General features: G+C 44.3%; 1 protein-coding gene across 2 annotated transcripts in view; it reads right to left on the reverse strand.

Moving 5' to 3' along the window:
* The window catches only part of HSPA12B (heat shock protein family A (Hsp70) member 12B), a 222,207-nt gene that overhangs the window by 90,027 nt on the left and 112,218 nt on the right, over positions 1 to 19,962 (reverse strand). For both annotated transcript variants that reach the window (XM_069205226.1, XM_069205221.1), the window contains exons 5-6: positions 14,821 to 15,007; positions 2,509 to 2,613 (exon numbers count right to left, since the gene is read on the reverse strand). In XM_069205226.1, the coding sequence (XP_069061327.1) occupies positions 2,509 to 2,613; positions 14,821 to 15,007 (292 nt within the window). The remainder of the gene's footprint in view (positions 1 to 2,508; positions 2,614 to 14,820; positions 15,008 to 19,962) is intronic.

A 19,962-nucleotide genomic window follows, 5' to 3' on the forward strand; every position in this document is an offset into this window, starting at 1 on the left:
GTTTTGTGGCACCTTAAGATTGTGGGACCAACATTAGTTGTAAAGACCTATCCACAGTCAACCAACGTACTTTATTGTCTCACTAGAGAAATGTATGTGTTTCTTTAACACATCTGTATCATGATGGACATGTCACCAAAATCCACTTAGCAGCACTAAAGAAGTCAGAACCATGTGACAGTTTTACAAAGCAGCCAGGTACAGACCGTCTTGTGCTGGAAACGCAGGTGGCTGAAGAGGTTCTGCTCCTACTAGCCGGCTGGGTGTGGGTACAGTCTTGAGTCATAAACCTCCTTGAATAAGAAGGTTTGACTAGAGCTATGGAGTGCTAGCAAGATTGTGCTCTTGGAAATCATAAGGTGTGTGCCCTGAACCTGAATATTTTTATTTCCTCAATGTTCCTACTGCATTTGGGTTATCTCATCAGTCTTGTTTTGCTAGACGTAGAGTACTCAGTAAGGATTGCATTTTGGGTGGAATAAATATTCAGAAGTACCTATGGCATTTCCCCAGAGTTCTTTGTAGACGTACAGAGAACTTTGAGTTTACCCCTCTCTTCAAATGGAAGCCAATAGAGGTCTTTGAGAGCTGGGTCATATGACCACATAGTCGGGAAAGAAAATGTTATACTCTGAAGGGCCAATTTCACTGTAGCTACGAGAATTACAAAACAACTTTTGACAAACTTAACTCCACGACTCTTAAGCAAGTGAGACAACGTTCATATGTATTGGGGTCAACTAGTTTCCACTTAAAGACCACCTTCAATGACATAGGTCAGTGTAGATGTAAATTCTTGTGCCAATCTTAGTCAATATTTCTTAGATCTTTCTTAATGTACATCGTTTAGAATACACAACCAAGTGACAAACATACAGAAATGTTAATAATTTGGTGTTTACAGTATACCTTTATATTGGATCTAACACTGATAGGCTTCATGAGTCACCTAAATCATTAGTAAGAATATAACTATAATGTTTCTAACTTTACAAAGGAAAACTAAGATTGGGGTCTTAAAGAAGGCAACCAATCACATGGAGAACAGGAATAAACAGATGCAAAGCACTGAATGCATCTTAATCCTTAACTATATTTAGCCATTGCCAAGCTAGAAACAAATCGTTGCATTAAATATTTGTGAGGAGGAAATCAATTGCTAAAGACTTGATGATCCATAATACCTAGTTAAAAGAATAATGTTGTATTGACTCCCAACAGAGCTCAAAGGCAAACACCTGGTACAAAACGTTCATCAATGATGCCTCAAGTTGTTTTACTTTAATGCCTGAAGCAATTGAAACCAATGCACCTGGGAGGGAAGGGTTGAAGGTCTCCTGAAGTCACAAAGCATACAAAGTAAATTTTGACACGGATCCTCTCGTAAAAGGGTTAACATAATTTGTGAAGGAGCACAAAGGCCTTCTCAGGTAAAAGAAGTGTAGTTTTGAGTTCAGTTCTATTGATACGCCTCCAGATGTGCTATCAATCTGGCACCTCTACAGGTTTAGAAAATATCTTTTAAAAAATATTCTAGATAAACCATTGACTAGAAAAGCAAAAGCTATATTTGAATACTTCTGCCATTTAGTAATTATTAAGATCTGCAAATATTTTCCTTGCTAATTTGTTAATTTCCTTTATATGAACATCAATAAGAAATGGTAGTCATGGTAACAACAGTGCACTTCCCACAAGTGTCTGAAAGTAAAGGTAGAACATTATATGGTGGTGCAATGTGGCCCAATTGTCTTACTACAAAAAGACAAAAAATGTATGTATCAGAAGGATGCACAACATGTCCATAATTAGACAAGAACCACAGCACTCAATCACAAAAAGTATATAGCAGGTTAGGTAATTCACTAAATATATGATAGTATATAAAACACACTCTTAAGTACACAATAGAAACTGCAGCGAATTATTAATGTAATCTTCTTGGTTTATATGTATCCAAAAAATGTTCTTAACAGTACAGTTCAATAATATTGAACTAGATGGAATTAGTCCTTCAGAGAGAGTACATTTCATATGATCCATGTATGCACAGTACATACATTAACAGCTCGTATGAGGTCCAATAAACAACAGCCAACACGTGTTTCGTCACACAGTGACTTTTTCAAGGCCGATCAATAATATTGAACTATACTGTAAAGAACATATTTTGGATACAAATAAACCAAGAGGATTACAATGAAAAAGAATTTATATTTCGCTGCAGTTTCTATTGTTTACTTAAGAGTGTGTTTTATATACTATCATATATTTAGTGAATTACGCAACCTGCTATATGCTTATTGCGATTGAGTGCTGTGGTTCTTATCTAATTATGTTAATTTCCTTGTTAACTTGCATCAGTTTAATGATTTTTTATAGACGGCATCTCAACAAATTATGATGCCATAGTAAGTACCATTATAAAAACCCTGATAAAAAAACTGTTGCGAAACATTTGCAACGTGCCTTGCGATGGTTTCACCAACGAGTGTCACATACAGTTACCTGCATGGCGTGCTGCCTGAAGAAGCGGAGAGCGTGCGCAAACACCTCCAGAGCTTGGATCTTCTTTCCATTTACAGCTTCTAGCTCTGTTTTCATGGTAAGATCCTGAAAGAATGAAATATTATCATCAGGACAAGTTCCATGTGCTCCTTTTTAAAACAGTCACTTAACCAGACAGCCTTATATGTGGAAATATGTTAATGTATTTTGATATTTTTGAGTATACGGTTTGTAGTCTGGTTTTTTCAGTACATATTTTCATGCATTTCTAGTGATACCCGATCGTGATTATTTAAATAGCTGGTAAACTCTCATTATTTGAGGAAATCGAAGAATAACTTGGAAAAATACAAACCATGAACAAACTATGTTAAATGTAGTATTGATGTTTCAGCTCAGTAGGTAAAACTTTTTACACTGTACTTTTTTAATTTACCGAGTTCTGTTGTGAGGTCCTGCCGGCGCTATTGTTCTTCCTCTCCCAGGCATTGGAAGCGCTGTGAAGCTTATATAGCTAATAATGAATGTATCATCATTTCTATGACTGCATAGATTTGTGATATTATGAGTTTCACAAATATTGCACGCTGTATGTGTAGAAAACTAAGCAAATTGTAGACTTACATGTGCACCTCTGGGGCCAGATGTATCCTGCATTATCCTGGTCGCAAACGGCCAGTTTCTGTGAATTGGACCATTTGTAAAATGCATTTTGGTTTGTGTGAATTCCAATTTGCAATTTGGTAACATATTACCGAATCCCAATTTGGAATTGTGAATACATACCTATAAGGAAATGCTCCTTGGCATGGTTACCCCCTGACTTTTTGCCTTTTGTTGATGCCAGTTATGATTGAAAATGTGCTGGGACCCTGCTAACCAGGCCCCAGCACCAGTGTTCTTTCCCTAAACTGTACCTTTGTTCCCACAATTGGCACAGCCCTGGCACACAGATAAGTCCAGTGTAAATGGTACCCCTGGTACCACGGGCACTGATGCTAGGGGAGGTCTCTAAGGGCTGCAGCATGTCTTATGCCACCCTGGGGACCCCTCACTCAGCACATGCACACTGCCTCACAGCTTGTGTGTGCTGGTGGGGAGAAAATGACTAAGTCGACATGGCACTCCCCTCAGAGTGCCATGCCCACCTCACACTGCCTGTGGCATACATAAGGCACCCCTTTAGCAGGCCTTAGAGCCCTAAGGCAGGGTGCACTATACCACAGGTGAGGGCATACGTGCATGAGCACTATGCCCCTATAGTGTCTAAGCAAAACCTTAGACATTGTAAGTGCAGGGTAGCCATAAAGAGTATATGGTCTGGGAGTTTGTCAAACACAAACTCCACAGTTTCATAATGGCTACACTGAAATTTGGGAGGTTTGGTATCAAACTTCTCAGCACAATAAATGCATACTAATGCCAGTGTGGGATGTATTGTAAAATGCACCCAGAGGGCATCTTAGAGATGCCCCCTGAATACCAGTCCAACTCCTAGTGCTAGCCTGACCAGTTTCTGCCAGCCTGCCACAACCAGACATGTTGCTGGCCACATGGGGAGAGAGCCTTTGTCACTCGATGGCCAGGTACAAAGCCTGTACTGGGAGGAGGTGCTTCTCACCTCCCCCTGCAGGAACTGTAATACCTGGCGGTGAGCCTCAAAGGCTCATGCCTTTTGTTACAGCACGTCAGGGCATCCCAGCTAGTGGAGATGCCCGCCCCTCCGGCCACTGCCCCCACTTTTGGTGGCAAGGCAGGAGAGGATAATGAGAAAAACAAGGAGGAGTCACCCACCGGTCAGGACAGCCCCTAAGGTGTCCTGAGCTGAGGTGACCCTTGCCTTTAGAAATCCTCCATCTTGAGTTTGGAGGATTCCCCCAATAGGATTAGGGATGTGCCCCCCTCCCCTCAGGGAGTGTCGCGTAGGCTCTCATTATTCTAATGAGACTACTGGATTTTGAGCGGCAGAATTGCCCACGGTGTGGGAGACTGAGTCTAACCCACTGCAGATGACAGCTGTCGCTCCAATCCGGGTTTCGCTCCAGCTAACTAGCAGTGCCTCATCTCTATCAAAGGATAGTGATGATGACATACTAGGCTTCTCAGGGAAGTCGTGGTCACTCAGGTCGCATCCGGTTCTCTCATCTACTATTCAGTCTCATATATAAATGACAAACAGAGGCAGTATATGTTTCACTAATGAGTTTAATAAAACGACTGCATCTTAGATAGCAAAGTGTGAGCTGCAATAACCAGGATGACACAACATGACAATATTAAAATTGTGACTAGAAGAATGAAGCATAAAAACAACACTATCATATTGTCACTATGATCGATTGACTATTTCCTAACTAGGAGGTAATTGAGCACAGCATGTTAAGCTCTAATTCTGCCCTTCAGGTTCCACTGGGAAGACATCAATCCCCATACCTGAGCAAAGGCCTGCGGTCTGCGTTAGCATCTGTAGCGAAGCATTCAGCAATCAGCATACAGTCGTGATTCCCTGGCTGGAATCTCCCTCTAACGACTAAGGGACAAGGAAGTGTTTATATAATAACACAGCTTATGTTCTGAGAAAATGTCCCTACGTAAAGATGTGTATTTTCTACGAATGTTTGAGACTAAACTTCTACCACGCTCACCGGCAATGTACCCGAGCTGCAGCCTTGAATAAAGCACAGAGTGATCAAGAATGTCTTGTTTGAGAACAAAGTGCTGGCCTAGGCAAAAACAGTTAGATAGATGAAAATAAAACAAGACCGTAAAAATGGTTATTGTAATAATAATAAAGCAAAGCTGAATAAAATATATCTAGGTTAAAGTGCACAGCGGCCTAGTGTGTTAAAATAACATGCATGGCGCTATAACTAAAATGGCTACACAACAGGAGGAGGAACAAAGAGGGTGTGCCACCCTCCAGGACAGTAGCCATTGGATACTGCCCTCCTGACCTAAACATACCCCTAAATCTATTATTTAGGGGTGACCCAGAACCCAGGAAATCAGATTCCTGCAACCTACACAAAGAAGAAGCACTGCTGACCTGAAAGCCCTGCAGAGACGACGGAGATGACAACTGACTTGGCCCCAGCCCTACCGGCCTGTCTCAAGACTCAAAGAACCTGCAGAGCGATGCATCCAACAGGGACCAGCAACCTATGAAGCCTCGGAGGACTGCCCTGAACCGAAGGATACAGAAACTCCTGAGAACAGCGGCACTGTTCACCAACAGCAACATTTTTGCAACTTAGAAACAACTTTTGAAAAACTCACTCTTCCCGCCAGAAGCGTGAGACTTCACCCTCTGCACCCGACGCCCCCGGCTCGAGCTCCAGAGAACCAACACTGCAGAGAGGACTCTGAGGCGACTGCGACCTCGTGAGTAACCTGAGACGATCCCCCTGCACCCACACAGCGACGCCTGCAGAGAGGATCCAGAGGCTCCCCCTGACCGCGACTGCCTGGAACAAAGACCCCGACACCTGGACCAAGCACTGCACCTGCAGCCCCCAGCCCGAAAGGAACCGACCTCCAGTGCAGGAGTGACCATCAGGCGGCCCTCTGCCTAGCCCAGTCAGTGGCTGGCCCGAGAAGCCCTCCTGTGCCCTGCCTGCATCGCCTAAGTGACCCCCGGTCCCTCCATTGCTTTGAATAGCAAAGCAGATGCCAACTTTGTACACCGCACCCGGCCGCCCCTGTGCCACTTAGGTTGTGTGTTTTGTGTGCCTGTTTGTGTCCCCCCCCCAGTGCTCTACAAAACCCCCCTGGTCTGCTCTCTGAGGACGCGGATACTTACCTGCCAGCAGACCGGAACCGGAGCACCCCTGTTCTCCATAGACGCCTAAGTGTTTTGGGCCCTCCTTCGACCTCTGCACCTGACCAGCCCTGTGTTGCTGGTGAGGTGACTTTGGGGTTGCCTTGAACCCCCAACGGTCGGCTGTCTATGCCCAGGGAACTGAACTTGTAAGTGCTTTACTTACCTCAGAAACTTAACCATACTTACCTCCTCCAGGATCTGTTGATTTTTGCAATGTCCACTTGTAAAATAGCTTATTGGCATTTTAACCTATACTGTGTGTACTACTGCTTTAATTCAAAGTTCATTACTTACCTGTGTGGAGTTAGCTTGCATTTTATGTATTTTCTTCAAATCTTGAATCTTGTGATTCTAAAATAAATTAAGAAAATATATTTTTCTATATAAAAACTATTGGCCTGGATTTAAGTCTTTGAGGGTATATTCCTCATTTATTTCCTGTGTGTGTACAACAAATGCTTAACACTACCCTCTGATAAGCCTACTGCTCGACCACACTACCACAAAATAGAGCATTAGAAATATCTAATTTTGCCACTATCAACCTCTAAGGGGAACCCTTGGACTCTGTGCACACTATCTCTCACTTTGAGATAGTATATACAGAGCCAACTTCCTACAATACCGATTCGGTATTAGGAAGGGGCGAGTTAAGGGTGTCCCTTCCTAATACCGAATCACAGCGGTATGCAAGAATGTTTTATGCCCAAAATGTGGTCGCAAAACATTTGCAGTTTACCACCTACTTCAAATAGGTGGTAACCCATTTGCAAATGGGAAGAGGTCCCAAAGGGAGCCCTTCCCCTTTGTAAATGCAAGCAGAATTTTTTTTTTAAGAGCAGGCAGTAGTCCCATGGACCAATGCCTAGTCTTAAAAAATGAAGAGATTCCACTCTGAGTGTGGAGAGCACATCCTGGGTGCGGAAGGTACACTCCGCACCCAGAGTGGAATCTCCACCCCAAGTGCAGATGTAAAGATACTACTCTTGAATTCCCTTTGTGAATACTGAAAGTCGTAAACTTAGACTTTTGGTCTAAGTTTAGACCAGAAGTTTAAGTTTACCTTTGTGAATCGGGCCCCTAGTTTTTGGGCAGATAAACATATGTGGAAGAGAACAATGCTCTCACTTATAGCGAGGGGCGTTAACAGCAAAAGTGGGATGCCCAAATGGCAAACATTGTTTGCCGTGGTTGGCAGAAGCTAAATTAGAATGACAATATAATAAACCAATGGATGAAGACCACTGGCTCAAAGAGCATCTGTGATGTATGTATGATTTTATTTTTCAAGACTTAAATAAAGTTCCTGGCTAAAGCCAGACCTAAAAAAAGAAGAGAAAAGTCTACATACACAGGATCTGACACTCCATCCCACCAAGCTGGCACTTGCATCTATGGTTATCCTCTTAGGATCATGCACTAACATACACATACTGACTTCAAAATTAGCCTCACAACTATATAATTAATAATACACTTATTCTATAGAAGACAGAGCACTCCAAAGAGACAAGAAATATTCCAATAAACCAAACACTAATGGCAACAACATGGTATGATTTATTTCAGAACCGGCTGTTTGTAACATCTTCATATGCACAGAGGACTTACCCACCCAGGGTGTCTGCAGGGATCCTGATTAAAAGTGATAAAATAAGTGGAATATCTTCTTTTATTCACAAAGTCTAGGGAAGCAAATCAGATGTGACCTACAAGAGGACACAAGTGGCCAACGAGTGAGGTCTGACCGACTCCCACAATGGAAGTTTTTCACCATGGGCCTATGGTATTACATTGGCTGGAGATCTGCAGTACTGTATAGGGCAGTGTTCTCATGGCTGCTCCTAAGAGATAATGCTACGGGTGTCATGTTTAGACTGGTGCTCAGCCCTGGGAAATGTCATTCGAAGGAAGTCAGAGCGCAGAAGAGTTGGACGCGACTCAAGGAAGCTAATTCTGAAGATTAAGAGATAATCATTTTGGCAATGTAGTGTGGGACATAATGTATTACACTGTTATTTTAGTTTACTTGTCCTGTTTCGGATCCAAAAAAACAAAACCACACAACACTGGATGCATATTCTGTGCAGCCTCTCTACTCTTCGCACTTATGACGCAACCATATGTCAAAAAGTTTTGTTGTCACACAGATAACTAAACAGGACATCTGCTCACTTGCATGCCACTGTGTTGTCTAGTCCACTGACTTACGGAAATGTGGCATTCCATTAGTCTTTACAACTCAACTCCATACAACATAACATTTTACTAAGTCTAAGACAACGAGAGGTTGCAAGAATCTATTTTTGTCATAATCTGCAAGTTTTATTCCAATATCATGTCACATTTGAATCCACTATACTACCATGCACTTTTCAAACAGAGTGAAATAGGAAATGCAGTGGTTTTCTCAGCTGTGTAACACACCAATTTTAAAGTTGTTTTTTAAACCAAGCAAGCATTTTAATTACCCTTATGCAAATGTGATGTGTTTTTCATTCTTTCAGTTAACAAATATATATCCCATAATGCACCTCACCTCAAGGATCATTATTAATTACCTCTATCCTTATATTCCTCCTTCTCCAAACATTTCTTGGTGTTGGACAAATGAGTTCACCTTCAAGATACCAGTTTTGTATGAAATGAAAGGTTTTTGGAGATCACCAAAAAGGAAACTGTAGTCATTTTGCACTCTTTTAGGGGAATAGTATTTCCCCCCAATTTTTAAGTGGTTAACTGAATTTGACAAAACACAAAACACACAAACTTTTACCAGACTGAGAAACTGTTTCGAACTCACAAAAAGAAACCCAGCTCCGCATATGAGACACCTACCACACTTGTGAGACACCAACTGTTCTCCATTGCGTACTCTTCATATGCACGCAATACTCTATTCCTCCATACCAACCTGTGATCAAATAATCATTCCTGCTAGACACACTCCACCACACCATATCCAGAATCCTAGCCAGCCTGGTAATATCTGCAACATAGAGGTTCTAAAAGCCAGATATTTACCAACTCATTCTATATTAGTCTTCCTAATCAATAGCTCACGCTGCACATTCCATTACCATTGTATCACAGGTTGCAACTGAGTCAAGTAATGGTTTAAAGGGAGAGCTGATGCTTCCAACCTCCTCTCACATATGGATGGATGAGGGTTTGGTAGGTACCCTGGGGTAGGGCATCCATCCCAGTAAAACACAGTGAAATGTTCATATAACCTGCAACTTTGGGCCTCACGCATCATTATGAGCTTCATCTTAAATTGGTAGATAACTTTGGAAAGTACTCTTATATTTGCTAGTGAATATTCTCAGCTAGAAAATGTGGAAATCCAGCTTAGAAATCAAAAGATACCTCCAAATTCGACAGGAGACCTTCTATGTTTACTTAATGAATTGATCATATATTCAGGTGAACCAGTTGACAAGGTTCGATTTGTCTAATTCTTCTAGCGGGTAGCCTGAAAATAGGAAAAGGGTATATTTAGTGAGGTTAATTTGCAGACCAGGTGGAAATGGAAATTTTTTAGACCCGATCCATCATTACTGGTAGTAAAGTGATAGGTTGTTCCCATGTAATGAAATGAGAGTACAACGATCCCCTGGTACAAGCACTTTTTTAGTTTTACTAGGGGTCTAAAAACAGCATAAACCAATGGGAAGGCAGAAAGATCTGGTGGATTTCTAACTGAATAGGCCAGCTTACTTATACAACAGCATTTGCTACTATCTGAAGTGTAGATGTTCAAATATTTCATTGACCCAATCCAGAACAAAGACTCCACACCATATGCTCACTGCACCGGCTTCATAAAGATCTACAGAAACCAAATAATTTTCAGCGTAAAGATTCAGAATTGCCACAATTGCTACACACAAACTATAAGCATTCGATCTATCTCAGTTTAAACACTACTTGCCACTCTAGTAACAATGTGATCCAGCCACTAGCTCTCTCATATTTTACCCCAGACTATGACATCACCCCATCATTGATTAATTGACGAAACTCAATAAACCACGCGGGCCTCGCTTTCACAATGAAATTCGTTTCACCTCTCTCAGTACGGGAGACAATTACACCTCAACAAGATCCTTATTATAAAAGTAAGTCCTGAAGTACTGAACAGATTCAGCCAGGAGACCTTCTACCCTTGGGATCTTACCACTAGTGACATCCCATTTTACTCTCAAGCTACCTTATCGGGAGATCCAGGTACTCAGTATCAGCTGGTCCTGTTGTAGAAGGCTGTGGAGTTGTAATCTCTGCTTCAAATAATTCTGCAACATGATCAGGATCAAACCTCAGCTGCTGGGAATGCAAAGCCTCATAGAACTACGAGAAAGTACTGATACCAGCATCTGGCTAAGGGACAATTGTGCCACTCTGCACTCACTTCCGCTCAAGGATGGTAGACAAGTAATACCTTTTTCCACCAATAACATCTGTCAAATTGCAAAGAAATAGCTTGTGCACTATTATCCGCCGTGCCCATAAACACATATCGGTACCAAGTCTTAGACCAGACTTGCACTATGAACTGCAAGATCTCCTTATACATTCTGAAGAATTCCACCTTCCTATTCCAAGGTCTGAATGTAGTAACTACCACTCTCTGGATTGAGACAGTCAGGCCCTCATTACAACTTGGATGGTATTTCAGCAAGACTGCTGCATTGGCAGCTGCTGAAATACCGCCAGTGATGGCGATCTTCTAACTGTCGCATTATGAGTCACAAACAGGAGACCACCGAAATACAGAAGAAATCCAAACACCGCCAGGCCGACCGAGGGCGGGAGAGAGGCGATCCCACCACCAGCACCGCCACGACGTCAAGACTCCGCCCACCATATTACGAGCCACAATTGAGCACGGCAGTGTAGGAAGTTGCCTCTGTATATAGTATCTCAAAGTAAGGCATAGTGTGCACAGAGTCCAAGGGTTCCCCTTAGAGGTAAGATAGTGGCAAAATTAGATAATCCTAATGCTCTATTTTGAGATAGTGTGGTCGAGCAGTAGGCTTATCAGAGGGTAGTGTTAAGCATTTGTTGTACACACACAGGCAATAAATGAGGAACACACACTCAAAGACTTAACTCCTGGCCACAAGTTCAAGATTTGAAGTAAATACATAAAATGCAAGGTACTCCACACAGGTAAATTAGGAACTTTGAATTAGAGCAATAGCATTCACAGTTTTGGTTAAAATGGCAATAAGCTATTTTCAAAGTGGCCATTGTGCAAAAATCAACAGTTCCTGGGGGAGGTAAGTAATGGTTAGTTTGTCAGGTAAGTAAGACACTTACAAGTCTAAGTTCCTGGGCATAGGCAGCCCACCGTTGGGGGTTCAAGGCAATCCCAAAGTTACCACACCAGCAGCACAGTCCCGGTCAGGTGCAGAGGTCAAAGAGGTGCCCAAAACACATAGGTGTCTATGAAGAACAGGGGTGCTCTGGTTCCAGTCTTCCAGCAGGTAAGTACCCACGTCCTCGGAGGGCAGACCAGGGGGTTTTGTAGAGCACTGGGGGGGACACAAGTAGGCACACAAAACACACCCTTAGCGGCACAGGGGCGGCCGGGTGCAGTGTGCAAAGCAAGCATCGGGTTTTGTATTAGAAACAATGGAGGGACCCGGGGGTCACTCTAGCGGTGCAGGCAGGGCACAGGGGGGCTTCTCAGGCCAGCCACCAACTGAGCTAGGCAGAGAGTCGCCTGATGGTCACTCCTGCACTGAGGTTCGGTTCCTTCTGGTCCTGGGGGCTGCGGGTGCAGTGCTTGGTCCAGGTGTCGGGTCCCTTGTTAAAGGCAGTCGCGGTCAGGGGGAGTCTCTGGATTCTCTCTACATGCGTCGCTGTGGGGGTCCAGGGGTGTCGTCTCGGGTTACTCACGAGGTTGCAGTCACCTGGGAGTCCTCCCTGTAGTGTTGGTTCTCTGGAGCTCGAGCCGGGGGCGTCGGGTGCAGAGGGTGAAGTCTCACACTTCCGGCGGGAAGAGTGAGTTCTTGGAAAGTTGTTAGAAAGTTGCAAAAATATTGCTGTAGGTGAACAGTGCCGCTGTTCTCAGGAGTTTCTTGGTCCTTTGGTTCAGGGCAGTCCTCTGAGGCTTCAGAGGTCGCTGGTCCCTGTCGGATGCGTCGCTGTTGCAGTTTCCTTCGAGTCAGGAGACAGGCCGGTAGGGCTGGGGCCAAAGCAGTTGTCGTCTCTGTCGTCTCTGGAGGGCTTTCAGGTCAGCAGTCCTTCTTGTTTCAGGTTGCAGGAATCTGATTTCCTTGGTTCTGGGGTGCCCCTAAATACTAAATTTAGGGGTGTGTTTAGGTCTGGGGGCAGTAGCCAATGGCTACTGTTCTGGAGGGTAGCTACACCCTCTGCCTCCTCCCTGCGGGGAGGGTGGCACATCCCTAATCCTATTGGGGGAATCCTCCAATCTCAAGATGGAGGATTTCTAAAGGCAGGGGTCACCTCAGCTCAGGACATATTAGGGGCTGTCCTAACTGGTGGGTGACTCCTCCTTGTTTTTCTCATTATCTCCTCCAGTCTTGCTGCCAAAAGTGGGTGCAGTGGCTGAGGGGCGGGCATCTCCCCTAGCTGGGATGCCCTGGGGCACTGTAACACCACCAGGTGTTACAGGTCCTGCAGGGGGAGGTGAGAAGCACCTCCACGCAGTACAGGCTTTGTTCATGGCCACAGAGTGACAAAGGCACTCTCCTCAGGTGGCCAGCAACCCGTCTGGTTGTAGCATGCTCGCAGAAACTGGTCAGCCTAGCACTAGGAGTTAGACTGGTATTCAGGGGGCATCTCTAAGATGCCCTCTGGGTGCAATTTACAATAAATTCCACACTGGCATCAGTGTGCATTTATTGTGCTGAGAAGTTTGATACCAAACTTCCCAGCCATTATGGAACTGTGGAGTTCGTGTTTGACAACCTCCCAGACCATATACTCTTTTTGGCTACCCTGCACGTACAATGTCTAAGGTTTTGCTTAGACGCTGTAGGGGCATAGTGCTCATGCACATATGCCCTCACCTGTGGTATAGTGCACCCTGCCTTAGGGCTGTAACGCTGCTAGAGGGGTGACTTACCTAGGCCACAGGCAGTGTGAGGTTGGCATGTCACTCTAAGGGGAGTGCCATGTCGACTTAGTCATTTTCTCCTCACCAGCACACACAAGCTGTGAGGCAGTGTGCATGTGCTGAGTGAGGGGTCCCCAGGGTGGCATAAGACATGCTGCAGCCCTAAAAGACCTTCCCTGGCATCAGGGCCCTTGGTACCAGGGGTACCATTTACAAGGGACTTATCTGGGTGCCAGGGCTGTGCCAATTGTGGAAGCAAAGGTACAGTTTAGGGAAAGAACACTGGTGCTGGGGCCTGGTTAGCAGGGTCCCAGCACACTTTCAATCATAACTGGCATCAGCAAAAGGCAAAAAGTCAGGGGGTAACCATGCCAAGGAGGCATTTCCTTACAGGCGGTCTCTGCACAGAGGTGAACCATTGGCAGTTTGCACCGCCGTGCACCAACCAATGGGGTACCGTTGCTGACAATGGGGGCCTGGGGTCCATGATGACAATTGCCAGCGGTGACGGTCTGGTACGCGGCGGACCCCTACCTGACAACCTCCACGACGTGGGCTGCTGTGTGTTCCTGACAGGTAGGTGGGACAACTGTATAGGGGCCAGTGTTGGCGAGATGTGTATGTATGTGGTGTGTGTGTGCAGGCATGTGTGTGTGTCTGAATGGGTGTGTGTGGATGTTTGAGTGGGACAGGAATTGATTTTCCTGTCATCGGGTGCATTACTGCCAGGGTTTTCATGGTGGGGTGACCACCCTGAAAACCCTGGCGGTATGCACTCTCGTAATATGGTCGGCAGTGTGTAGCATGCCGCCGGCCCGGAGGAAGGCACCTGCCGGTTGCGGCGGTCCACCCACACTGGCGGGACTGGTGGCGGTGTTGCTGTTTTCAGTCGGCCACACCGCCTTCCACGTGATACGGCAGTCTTCACCGCATGGACCGCGGTGGTGGAACTGCCACCTACCGGACCGCCAGGGACGTGATGAGCACCTCACTGTTTCCATGGTAGGAAACTCTTCCCAAAATGCTCCGTCAAATATGGGGGTGGTCTGGTGATTTTCATGGTTAACACACTTTATCCACTACTTTTTGCCACTAACTGGGGATGTGCAAATTGGGTGTGAAGAACATTTGTACATTTTGCAAATCGCCAGAAAGCATACACTGCCTTTTAATGGCTTTCCTGCCATCACTCATGCTCCCCGACCCCTAAACCTGTGGCAAACTTGCTGTACAAGTAAATTTTGCCTAGCTGAAAATAGAATCAGTACTTGGAATAATCAGAAGATCTTGATCTAAATCTAGATATGAAGTTTCTGGAAGCAAATTAACCTTTTTGCACACCTATGTAACACTTTAGTGTCCAAATAATGTGAGTTGACCCAGAAATCCCCAGTTCTGAGCTTACACTGGTGCTGTGAATCTTCATTTTGAATTTCTCCAGGTAGAGCCAGTCTCTGGCCTCCTCCGGGTCCAGGTCATGGTAGTAGTCTCTCGCAGTGTATCCAAAACTGTGAAACTTCTTCTCTGGAGTTAGCAACAAGCTGGTGGGGGTTTTCTGATTAGCAACGCCGGGGTCTCCACCCTCCCATTTCCTAAAAGGAGAATGAAAGAAGAATTAATGATCTGAGTTAATGAAGTTACTACATTCTGTGCTGTGGGCCTGATGTACAGTTTCATGGATGGTTTGTATGTGAGTTGTATTTGTTAAGCATGTGTCGACGGATCTGGCGCATGGACACCTTTTAATGTATAATGTGTGTTTTTGTGCAACTTGAATACACTGAATTTGAGCCACTGATGGTCTGGGCACATTTTACAATGGAGAGGGTACTTGTAATAGGTGTCATTTCCTGCACCCGGTAAATTCCAAACTTTTGAAAAGTCTCAAAGTCCCAGTCAGGGGTACTCACAATAAGCCATGAATTGTTCATTTCGTGGTGTGAGCTGGCATCCATTTTGGTAGTGCATATGTGTGCATTTTGTCATGTGCAACACAATGTTGTGTTATGCCCGAAGTGTGTATGTGAGTGCACAACCTTCTTATGTGCATTTATAAAGCATGAATTCTTTCATGTGTCAGATGCACCAATTCTAAATTGACCCCTCATTTTCTGGAGTGTGTACTTGTGCTGTCTGCATTGACTTCATACAAGGACCATGCATCCCTTCACCTGTAACACTGTACTGGTGCTGTGTGTACTTTTTGTTAAGCACGGGGTGTCTGGTGATCTTGTTTCCTCTCTATGTGTATTTTATGTGTCGACATGTCGTGGGGGTGGGGGGCGGGGTGAAAGCGTGTGTGTGCGTGTGTGTGTGCGTGTGCGTGTGTGTGTGCGCGTGTGTGTGCGTGTGTGTTTTGTATTCTTCCAGGTTGCCTCGGCTGCTGTCAGCAACCCAGAAATTGGCGCCAGACAGTGACACACACCACCACAGAGCAAAGCCAGCGCATTCCTCCCTATAAAATAAATGGAATACTGCCCTCCCTGGGGCCTGAGGTAATGTTTATTTACACAATTTGTGAGGCCGCTCCACACACTTTTGGCTCTATTCGCCACACTCATTCAAAATTCTAGACTGCACTCTAGGAAGAAAGACACTTAAAGCAACATTGTGTAAAGACCCGCTTGTCCCTGTGGACTCTGCAGGAGCCAGCGGGACTCGAGAAACTTCGAGAATCACAGAGGCCTAAGTCCCAGAATGCTCTCTGCCTGGGCAGGCAGCCAGGCCAGGGTTCCCACATTAGCTGTGTTATGGTGAGGGCTTTATACCCAGATCCCATGTGTGGTTCATGAACCAGAGAGATCGCATTTCTTTGGCACAGGAAGCTGGCGGTGCCTTTGTTAATACATGGCAGGCATTGTTTTACGGGCTGTCATGGATGTTTATTGGCTGCCTTGCTGTTCTTGCCAAGTGCTCCATACAGAGATGATATCTGATTCTTTTGTAAGGCTTGATTTAAACCACTCTGTAAGGTAAATTTAACAATGAAATACTGTTACTCAATAGTAAATCTGTAATCATTTCATTGATGCAGTAAGGTCTCGCTTTAGCCTATTAACCGAAAATGTCAAGGTTGTGCATCCCCTGTTACTTTGAAATAAGTTGATCCCTGCATCCCACTCAGGGCCGGACTGGCCACCCGGTCACTCGGCATTTCCCCGGTAGGGTGCAGGCTTGGGGCTGCTTTCAGAGCCCAGCAGGTTGCCATGACCCATCCATGCTCTGAAGCCTCACTCTAAGCCCAGCATCATGCGGTGTAGGGTTGGTTTGAGTGTTTGTGCCAGGGCTGATTCTGTTTTATCGTCCATCCCTGATCGGTGTGATATTTGAACATACCGCAAAAATGTTTGTATCTATCATTAGTTGTCAATTGCTCTTGTACATTGGTCAGAACTTTGCAGAGTATGTCTTCTCACTCTTTCCTAAGGGCCTGATTACGATCTTGGTGGATGGGCTACTCCGTCACAAACATGACGGATATCCAGCCCGCCGTTTTACAAGTTTCATAGGATATAATGGAACTTGTAATATGGCGGACGGGATATCCGTCACAAACGTGACGGATAGCCCGCCCGCCGTTTTACACGTTTCATAGGACATAATGGAACTTGTAATCCGGACGTATCCCGTCCGCCAAGGTCGTAATCAGGCCCTAAGTCTTGCAGTCTTGTGTTCTGTGTTCTTTGCTGTCGGATTATTGGTCTCTCAACTGTCCTAGTTCTACCTACACTTTACTTTCTGTTCACTTCTTCAGCCCCCTCTTTGCACATTATTTATGTAAAGGTCTCTTTCTTTAATCAATTCACAAAGTGCCTCATTGAAAGCTTGGTGGAGGAAGACTTCCACCGTAAATTGGTGGATCTTCCGCACCACCAAGCTCTTGTTTACCTGCCCCATTCACAGGAGGGGGGAGCATTGATTAACCACCTGTGGAGCCTACGATGGCTTTTCAGGTGGTCAGCCAATGGAAGTGGCTTGTCTGCCAATGGACTTGTCTGCCTTTGGTGCATCGAGGTCTGTCCCTTTTGCAGTGGTCTTCCCGATACCTAATTTCCTTGCCTAGGTTCACCATTCAGGTATGTGGACCAGGTCAGGGAAAACCTACAGTGGCTTCCACAACTTGGGATGAATGCCCTCAAAAGAGTCATCCTCATCCTTGACAAAAGGCTCATTCTACAGCAACAAGTCAACTTCATGACCAAAAATGCAAGCCCTCAATGGAGTCCGCTCTGGGGAATCTGTTCGATGATTCCAAAACAAGATCTCAAACCTCTGATACAAGCACTGGAACCATCATGTTTCTTCTCTGGGGAAAAAAGGAATGACCATATGTCATCGGTAATGGTAATACTCCGCTGCCTTCTTATTGAAGAGAGGGCAATTAGCAAGGACTGTCACAGGGCCCATCACACCTCCATCCCACATTACCTAGCTGCAAGCTCATGTTCTCAGGGGTCTAGAATATGGCAAAATGATGAATCTCTGCTTTTAGGAACCCCGGCCCTTAAAAGGGAAAGGGATATGGCTCAATCCTTCTCTTGGAGTGCGACCAGAGTACGGAGCTCTTTACCTGGGTTCATGCACCTCTACCTCACTGACAGTCTTTAAATCTGAAACTGAAAGCCCTTCTGTTAGAAAGACATTCTAGTTAATTTCTCCCCTACCTACAATTACTGGCGTCCTTAGATTGTGTACTGTTTCTTGCTTTGAGGCTCACCTCTCTACTGCTAAAATATGTATTACTTCCTTGTTAAATCCTTTATACATCTTGTTACTCAATATTTATTAGCATTGTTATTTAATGGGTAATGGCTGCTCTGTATAAACCTGCATAAATAAATAGATAACACTGCTGTCCATAAATGTGGCTCAAGGTATCGTGGACTTTCTCTTTAGGGCGCTGATCACAAACATATTTGAGCATGCAACTTTACCTTAAATGTGCAAGCGGCCTTTTTTTTACAATTATAAGCCAGTTTAGGAAATCACAGTATTAGGCTTAATTTTGTAAAGGCATGAATGGAGATTCTCATGTGAGTAAATCTATTCCCTGTGATATGCAGTAGACATGAGCTGCAATGCCATGATAGTTGGTGCACAATATTTGGGAGTATTTACAAAATACCCTAAAACCTATTTCCACCCCATAAATGGAAGGTGAGAATCCCTTTCAGGGTGGGAAGGGGGGAGAACACCCACAAAATCAGTGGAAAGAGTTTTTTTCCACAGGGAAAAACATTTTACCTGTGGAGAGGAAAACATGGCATTGCAAATTCACCAATGTTTCTGTGAAGTATGACTTTAATCTTATAAATGTTGCTGGGTTACATCTGTAGAACCTGTGTGAATTTCTAAAATGAGTAAAAAACATGCATTAGATATTGTAACCACCTTAGGATAGCGTTATTATATTTGTTAAGAATCAGGCCCTAAAAGCTTACTCCTACTATTTACATATATTTTAGATTTTTGGCGACAAAAACAAATCGGTAGATGAATAATTCATGGCAATATGAATTAATAGGTGACAGCACAGCTCAAGGATAGAGAAGTAGTTTGAGAAATTGTTTGATAATGATGAGTGATGGCGAAATGGGAGAAAGCACATACCAATGTTTTGTGTGATCCTGTGCACTACTCTGGAATGGATGGATTATATATGGATGCAGAGATGAACATACACCCAAGTAGCTATAAGGATTTAGGGCCTCATTATGAGTCTGGCGGTCAACAGACTGCCAGACTTGCAGTGGCGGTCATTACTGTCGCTGGTTGACGGTCCGACCGGCAAATTAAGAGATTAGCGGTCAGACCACCAAACTACCCCAGTCTCCGCCGCATGCCGGTTGGAATTAGCCAGGGCGGCACCCTTGTAAAAACCTTGGTTTCCACCCATCAGCCCAGCAGGAACGCAGTAACGGGGCTGGTGGGGAGGTAGTCAGTAAGGTGGTAACCTCCGCGTCGGAGGTTCGGCAGGTGGATCTTCCTGTCCGCCAAACTCGTAATCGTCCCCTAAATGCCATTAGAATACTGTGGGTATGAATGGATAGTTGAAAACATAAATAAGTGGATGAATTGAAGCTTCATACAATGTGTGTATTGATGAATGCAAAAATAGCTGAATACATTAACTGGTGGATGAGCAGAAAAATAAATACATGGGTAAACAAATGCACAGGCATGTATGAATGAGTGAAAGGGTGATGAACAAATAAACACAGTAAAGATTGAGTTAACAGTTTGATGAAAAAGTGATTGCGTAGACATAGGAATAAGGGAACGAGTATGTGTATTTATAGACACATGCCACATAATGTACTGAGAAATAAGTGAGTCCATAAATGGATTGTCAAATGGATTGTTGAAGGAATAAATGAATGGAAGCAATGAAAAGCACAAATGAAGCAAGAATAAATGAGATAATTATGCTATTGATGGAGAGGTGAATCCATGAGGAATGGGAAAAAGGAAAAAAGGGTAGACTGACGAATGAATAAGTTACTGATGGAATAAATTAGTGAATAGAATAAATACAGATAAATTAATG

Source organism: Pleurodeles waltl, chromosome 1_2, assembly GCF_031143425.1.
Source record: "Pleurodeles waltl isolate 20211129_DDA chromosome 1_2, aPleWal1.hap1.20221129, whole genome shotgun sequence".
NCBI lineage: Eukaryota > Metazoa > Chordata > Amphibia > Caudata > Salamandridae > Pleurodeles > Pleurodeles waltl.